This window comes from Calliphora vicina, unplaced genomic scaffold (assembly GCF_958450345.1).
Source record: "Calliphora vicina unplaced genomic scaffold, idCalVici1.1 scaffold_18, whole genome shotgun sequence".
Lineage (NCBI taxonomy): Eukaryota > Metazoa > Arthropoda > Insecta > Diptera > Calliphoridae > Calliphora > Calliphora vicina.
The window spans coordinates 813412-821873 of NW_027052672.1; the positions used below are offsets into that span (position 1 = coordinate 813412).

Here is an 8462-nt window from a genome sequence, read left to right on the forward strand (position 1 = left end):
AGAATTTTGCTATTTAAAATCAGCAAAATCGGTCCACAAATGGCTGAGATATGAGGAAAAAACCAAGACAACCTCGATTTTTGACCTATTTGTTTACCTATATCTGGATTACTAAGACATTAATATAGACAATATGGATATCTAATGATAGATATTTCAAAGACATTTACAACGACGTATATAAGACCATAGTAAGTTGGACCTACAATGGGTCAAAATCGGGAAAAAAATTTTGAACCCGAATTTTTTTTTTTTTAAAAAAAAAATTGAAAAAACGAAAAAAAAAATTTTAAAATTTAAAAAAAAAAAAAAATTGAAAATTTAAAAAAAAAAAAAATTTAAATAACAATCGAAAAATTTTTTTTTCCAAAAAATTCAAAAAACAACTGGAAAAAAAATAAATTTTGTTTACCTAAAAATATTTAAAATTTTGAAGTATAATTTGGTGAAGGGTATATAAGATTCGGCACAGCCGAATATAGCACTCTTACTTGTTTTTTTATGTTTTTGTTCTTTTTATTAACAAAAGTACACAAAATTCGTGTATTTATTTTAATTTTAAAATTAAAATAGAAATTATTCGGTTAATCGAATAATTTAAAACTAACGGATTATTAACCTATTAATTATTTGCTCGATTAACCGATTAAACCAGGAACCCGATTAATTGAATACCCTAGTAAACACCAGTGAATTTTTTGAAGATCATAAAAAACATTACCGAATCTATTATTCAGCCCAATCTCCAATAAACCGAACCTTTCAAATTGTAATCGATGGATAGATTTTAGAATTTACATTATCTTAAAAAAAATCAAATAACTTGTGGTGTTTACACACTTTTGAGGCTCTCTCTCTGTAGATTATGCCCGATGTCATGAAAAAACTTCAAATGCATATAACTCAATAAGTATAAGAGATAAATTGCACACGGCCCATTAATAATTGTTGCATGTCTGAGGTGCCCTACTTTGGGACTCCAAAGAAATTAATAAAGTGTGTTTTTTATTTTAAATTTAATATTTATTACAAAACTATTTATGCTGTATGTATGACATCATATGACAAGGTTTTATTAAAAAAACGGTGTATTTTGTGAATTGTGTTGGTTATTTATTTTGTTACCGTTATAAAAGTGTGCGATGGGTGATACATTTTTGTTGTTTTTTTCAGTTTAGTATAAAAAATAAAATTAGATAATACATTTCATTTTTAAATTAAACGTTTAAACATTTAATTAAGCACACACACACAGGTAGAGTAGAGGTGATCTTTTTTTTTTGTTTTTGGTGCCGTTGCGTTTGCTATTATTCGCCTGTCATCATTTCCATGAATTCTGTAAATAAACCAAGAAAATTCATAAAATTTTAATAAACAAAGAAAAACAGAAAAACAACATCAATAAATTACTAATTTTTAATGAGACATATCATAATCGTTCATACATACATCCATATGTATCTATATGAAAAATTCAAACTGATTTCTTCACTAATACAATACATGAGTAGGGAGGAGAAAATGTGTTGATATTTAAATGGATGTTTTCTATATATAAGCAAACTCCTCTCTATATACATACATATTATTTTTAGCGATTTTAAACATATAAACGTGGGAAATACGATATTCTTCGTTTTTTCCACACATTGTTGATCCGACCACTCTAACATTATAAACGATACAAATTGCATTGGAAATTCTTTTATATGTAAATACATACATATTTACATCTTATATATAAATAGGCCACACGTTTTTTTTGTGGTACACTTTTAAGTATGTTATTGTCCACCTATATTGATTAAACATATAGTATGTCAACAGCAGAACTGCTTTACGCAGGTCAACAGCAACATACCTGGGTATGTACATACGTTTGGTATGGGAAAAAAATAAAAATGCTAATATCTAACTCGTTTTTTGGAATTTCTGTATTATTATTTTTTTTATTTTGTTAGAAATGCAAAAGGTTAAAAAATTTTATGATAACCAGTTTTACTCTTACATTTAGTCATTGTTTGTTGAAAAAAGTGGTTGTATAGGTATCACAAAAATGCTTTTTTATTGAGTTTTTGCAAAGATAAAATTTTTCAAATTAAAATTAATTTTTTATTTATGAATATTTTTAATAAATTTTACAGTTATATAGAATTTTTAAATTTGAAAAATTGTTGAAAAATCTCAAAAATGGGATTTTTAGTTTTTTGGCTATAATATTCATACCAGGATCGGGGTTATTATCTTTTCAAGATAATTAAGAACATATTTAGCCATCTAAAATGGGTTACCCTTATTTGATATTGACTATGAGATTTAAGAATTTTTGCCCGAAAGTTGAATTTTACATCATTTGGATGGACCTGGTCCACTCGCTATCAATAATTTTCAAATAAACTACTTTCTAATGGCGGTATAAAATAAACGTTTAAAGTGACTACACTCTAGGTTACTTAGAGACACTAAATTGACTTCACACTATGTTAGATGGAATGTATAAAGTAACCAATTGTCTTCTCTCTGCACTACAAACAGCACATACGTGTCAAATGACCCAAAATATATAAATTGGAGTTAGCCAAACGATCAGATGTTAGTGACAATTACTGTATATAAGGGATACAGTGACAGTCTATATACATATGCATTTTTGTTTATGTGTAGATTTTGTGATATTTAAGGTATTTACAGGCGACAATACTATGTAGTAATATTTTTCAAATATATAAATATATGTAATGAAATTCATCAGTCATGAAATCATATTGAAAAATACATTTTCCAATCCACAAGACCGCTTTTATATAAAAAAAAATTGTATTGTCGTCACTTTTCATGGGAAATTTCCAGAAAGAATATCGGTTCACTCATTTTAGAGAACATCAATTACTAATACATATGAAAATTAAAAGTTTTTGAATTGTTTAAAAAAATGTATGAATCATAGATAAATAAACATACATCGGAAACTCCACTGTCAAAGACTTAACTCAGTTGTCAAAAGCCTAAGTGGTGAGAATGTATTAGTATAAAAAAACTATGTGAAAACAAACACAACACACGTATATGTGATTATTTTTAATAATTTTGTTGTTTGAGTTTTTTCTAGTTTCTGTTCTATGTTCTCTATGGTATGAATACCGACCGTAAATAACAAAAAATAAATTGTATTATGTATTTGAAAATCTAATATCTGAAAATCAAAATAGTCCAAATTCACTTTTTATGTGCTACATTTTAACGTTTCTAATATTATGGAACCGTAATATATGGACAGAATTTCAATACACTGGAGGATGTTGTGAGACCATACTGGAGGATGTTGTGAGACCATACTGGAGGATGTTGTGAGACCATACTGGAGGATGTTGTGAGACCATATTTGTGCAAAAGCCACATCCAAACCGTTATAAATTCAAATCTACTCTAATTAGAATTTGAAAATGTTTTTCCTAAATTATTATTAAATTTGGAAATATTTTGTGTTTGATTTTTGTTCTTACAAAATTAATTTTTAAAAGCAAATTTGTTATGCTAGTTCACATACATTTTATCGTTATCTGTTCATCACTTCACTGTTTCCAATAAAACGATATAATTCATTTAATTATTTTTTAAATGTTTATCCAAATCGCGATTTTGGACACATGTGTAATATTCAAAATAATAGTATGTACTTTGAATTTCAATATTTTTAAAGGTATTTATAGACGGCAGTACTGAGTATTAACACTTTTCAAATTTAAAATATTATTGAAATCTTTAGGTATGTCAAGAAATCGTTTCGAAAAATATATTTCTTGTTTACACGATAGTATTACAAATATTTTATTTGTTTGTTGACTGATAATTTTCTGCTAAATTTATTTTTATTTTATATTTTCTTTACATTTTTGTTTGCCTTATTTGTTTTTATAAATACATACCCGATACATATGAAAATAAAAAGTTTTTGAATTGTTTTAAACAAATTTTCAATACCGACCGTAAATCAAAAAAATCATTTGTATTTTTTGAAAATCTAATACAAATTTTGTTTAGACGATGAAATTGTATTATGATACTTGAGTTTTTGACAAATATTAATACTCAGTGTTGCCGTCTATAAATACCTTAAAGAGTATTTCTATTGCGAAACTTTAAATTACAAACAATTCAACACTTACCATCAAAATCAACTGTTCCAGAACCATCCGAATCAATTTCCTCAATCATAATATCCAATTCATGATCAGTCAATTGATCGTCCAATTCTTTAAGGATTTCCTTAAGACAGGTTGTGGGAATATAACCGTTGCCTTGTTTGTCATACAGACGGAAAGCTTCACGCAATTCTTTTTGCATCGCTTCGGCATCTTCTTCAACAATGAATTTGGCAGCCAATTGTACGAACTCACCAAATTCCAAACGGCCGGATTCTAAGAGAAACATTACACAAAATAGTTGATGTTTAGCATATTTTTGAATAAATTCGGGTTTATGTTCATATATACTACTTACTATCTTCATCAACTTCTTCAATAAGTTCTTCGAGGATTTTCTTATCAAAAGGTTGACCCATCAAGCGCAAAATATCCGCCACCATTTCGGTTGGAATACTGCCACTTTTTTGATTATCGAAACTGTTGAAAGCCTTTTGCAAAACTATTGGAAACAAATAAATTGTATTAAATACAAAGATTTTAAACAAATTTAAAAAAAACACTTACCAGCAATTTGCTCGGGTGTAAGATCTTCATCCTGCTTAACATTGATGAAAATTTTATAAAATGAGTTTATTTGTTACATGAAGAAAATAAATTTAACTTACAACTACGATTGAACTCATTTTGGCTTTCACTTCCTGGTTTCCAAACTTCTTAACAATGAATTTTTAATTGATAAGAACCTCCTGTATGGTCCGCGATCTTTCTCCGACTAATTGTTTCAAAGTCAACATTGCTTCCAAAATCATATCGTTGTCATGGCAGCCAGCCGCTGTCATCAAACGCAGCCGTCATTACTATATCTACATATTTTCATATGCCTTCAGTGCCGCCGCCGTCGTCCCACACACAGTAAATATACGCACTCACCCATTCAAATCACTGTTTTTTTAATAAATTTTAGCCTGTTTCTATTCTGTTGCTGCTGATTCTGCTGCGGCTATTTCGGCCTGCTACTGTTTTCTATCCATCCATACCATTTTGAATAGAGTGTTCGTTCCATTTTTGTTTTTATTGTTTTTTGCCGAAAAATACTGTAAAAACTCATAAAATGCTGCTGCATGCACTCTATAGTGGTTTGCAAATGTTTATAATTTCAATTTTATATCATTTATTTTCTACACCTTCCCTTTCACCACATTTTCACAATATGTTGAAATACATATGTATGCACATGTGTGTGATTGTCTGCTTCTTTCTATTGTGGCTGTTTTTCCTTTTGGATCATCGTCTATATGGTGGAGAGCTTTAGTGGAAATTGTAAAACAATAACAGAACATTATTTATATGAACATATGTATGTTTGTATGTATGTACGAGGAGTATATCAAAACAGTTTGTCAGCCTGAAGTTTGCAAACAATACCACACATTGTTTTACTCTCTACAAACTGTAATTTCAAATCAGGTGGACATGACCTCAAAGCACATTTATCGATGTCGATGCTAAGATGCTAATGATAGAAGGAAATTGAATTTGAAGATTATTTGTTTACAGTGCAGACGAGATTCAATAAACACTTTGGATGTACCTTTAGTTAAAGCTAAGTTGTATAAACTATTTATTTAATGAGGTCACACTAATATTAATCCGCCCATTTTGAAACAAATTATAAAAAAATAAATTTTCAGACAAAGTTTGAAGAATCTCACAATTTTAATTATCCAGATATTCAAAATTGACTATGTACATACTTTGTATGGAAAGTGCCACACCCACTGTTCCGATCCAGACCATTTTTAGCTAAACTCCGTACAGTGATAAGAATTTGATTCATACAAAGTTTAAATACATTACAATTATACCTAGTACTACTGATATTCGAAATTAACGAAGTAGGCGCCACGCCTACTAATCACATCCCGACCATGTAAAATGATAAAAGAGCTATTCGGACAAAGATTGAAGAATCTCGCAATTATAGTTCTGAAGATATTTATTTTACTTTGTGTGGAAGGTGACTCACCCCCTGTTCCGACCCTTCCCATTGTTGGTTAAACTTCATGCCGTGATATGAAATTGATTCATATAAAGTTTGAAGAATTTCACAATTATATAACTATTTACTTTCAAAAAATCCAATCCCGTCCATTTCATTTTCACCCAAACTCCGAATAGTGATAAGAAATTGATTCATAAAAAGTTTAAATACTTTTACGATTATAGTTCTTTAGATATTCGAAATTAAAAGTTTACATTGTATGAGAGGTGCCACGCCCACTAACACAATACCATTTTCACCCAAACTATGCATAATATTAAGGGTGATATTAGGGAAAAATTTCGCTATATTTATGGAAATATTACTAGGTTAATTTTATCGTATGTGAAATTTAATTTACTAACTTGGTTATTGTATCGCAATCAAAATAGCCTATTGGTCCTTCCAGATATAGGGGAACATAGAGAACAAATTTCAAGACCGGACCGAGTCGTTAATTCTGCTATAAGTCACAAATAAACAAATAAACATGTTCATATTAATATTAACTACTAGCTTGACCCGGTGCGCTACCCCTGTCGAAGTAATATAAAAAAAATGTGAAAAGATTTTATAAGCTAATAAATGAATATAATTAATACCGGAATTTCTTGTTTGTGATTAATTGCATACTATGCCGTTGAAGGTATAAAAAATATCCAGTGATTTTAAAAAAATCTTAAAGCTTTTTTTAAGACATTCGCCTATTTTTAGTCAGACTCCTTATAATGATATGAAAGCTATTTATTATAATAGTTAAAGTAATGCTTCAAATGAGTTATTTTGTTACCATTGTAGATAAAATATATAAATATTCGAATATCAAGTGAATCTAATTGTAAGAGTCTTTAAACTTTGTGTAAATTACGTTGATGCCAGTGTCCTGTTATGCCAGAAATTAAGAAGGGGTGCCACACCCCTTGTTCCCATCCGTCCCATTTTTGGATAAACTTCATGTACTGATAAGAAATTGATTCGTATAAAGTTTGAAGTCTGTCGCAAGAATAGTTCTGCAGATATTCGAAAATACTATATACTTTGCATGGGAAGTTCCACGCCCATTTATCCACTGCCACCCATTTTCATTCTATGTAAAATTTTAAGAGAGCTAATCTGATAAAGTTGGAAGAATCTAGTAATTATAGATCTCAAGATATTTAGAAATAACTAATTACTTTGTATGGGAGGTGACTCACCCCGAGTTCCGATCCTTCCCATTTTTTTATTAACTTCTTGCACTGATAAGAAATTAACTCATATAAAGTTCGAAGCCTTTAACATTTACAGTTCTCCAGATATTCGAAAATAACTATTTATTTTGTATGGTAGGTGCCACGCCCACTAATTTAATACCGCCCATTTTCAGCCAAACCATGTAAAATGATAAGGGTTCTATTCGGACTAAATTTCAATACTTCCACAATTATAGTTCACCATATATTTGAAAATAACTATTTACTTTGTATGGGTGGTGTCACAGCCCCTGTTCCGATCCGTCCCATTTTTAGTTAAATTTCAAACAGTGATAAGAAATTTATTCGTATAAAGTTTGAATTAAGTCACAATTTTAGTTCTGCAGATATTTGAAAATAACAATTTACTTTGTACAAATTTTTACGTGATACAAATTTTGCCCTCTTTCGTCCCTTTGTGGTCCAAGTTAAGAAAAACTATATAGTCTATTATTGCTTCCAAGTAAACGAATATCTATGTTCCAAATTTCAATCAAATCGGTGCAGCCGTTTACTCTTGATTGTTTAAGAACTAAAGGTACCAATTTTACCGGTTTTCCCCCTTTAAATCTCTTTCTAGTCCAAGTATTAAAAAAAGATATAGCCTATTGACGCTTCCAAGTAAGGATCTATCTATGTCCCAAATTTCAATAAAATCGGTTCAGCCGTTTAGGCGTGATGATCAAACAAACCAACAAACCAACAAACAAACTTACAAAGACATTTATATATTTATATAGATTGCTCTTTTTATTAACGTTTTTGTTTTGTTAAAGTTTTATGAGTAGATTTTACACATTTAAAATTAATGTGTTATAGTTGATTTTAATAAATAAAATAGGATAATAATTATAAACGAATTTGTTTGAATTTTTCTCTGATCATTTAGTGGTGTCCCGTTTTAGAAATTTCAAAAGGATGCAAGTCTAGAGTGGCCCAAAATTTCAAAACTAGTTTACCCACTTTCTGTTAGCTTCAACCACGTGCAGGAGCAACTGTTTCTCTTCTTCATCATTTGTCAGAAGCTCACACTCCATCTTCTTG

General features: G+C 29.5%; 1 protein-coding gene across 2 annotated transcripts; it reads right to left on the reverse strand.

Moving 5' to 3' along the window:
* Positions 1-1091: 1091 nt before the first annotated feature.
* Positions 1092-4942, reverse strand: LOC135963151 (troponin C). Of its 2 annotated transcripts, none has more exons than XM_065514925.1 (5): positions 4811-4942; positions 4710-4740; positions 4501-4644; positions 4167-4418; positions 1092-1336 (listed from the first exon to the last, which is right to left on the reverse strand). In XM_065514925.1, exons 1-5 carry the CDS (start codon positions 4826-4828, stop codon positions 1308-1310), a joined length of 474 nt encoding a protein of 157 aa, XP_065370997.1. In that variant the 5' UTR covers positions 4829-4942; the 3' UTR covers positions 1092-1307. The 2 variants fall into 2 exon arrangements, with proteins under 2 accessions (XP_065370997.1, XP_065370996.1); XM_065514924.1 differs by having other exon boundaries at positions 4710-4743; positions 4811-4935.
* Positions 4943-8462: the final 3520 nt, after the last annotated feature.

Excerpts from the sequence above, each read along its gene's own strand:
- LOC135963151 (XM_065514924.1), bottom strand. Across the intron at positions 4,645-4,709 it reads TACACCCGAGCAAATTGCTG|TTTTGCAAAAGGCTTTCAAC; the intron begins GTAAGTGTTTTT and ends TGTTTCCAATAG. Across the intron at positions 1,337-4,166 it reads TGGAACAGTTGATTTTGATG|AATTCATGGAAATGATGACA; the intron begins GTAAGTGTTGAA and ends GTTTATTTACAG.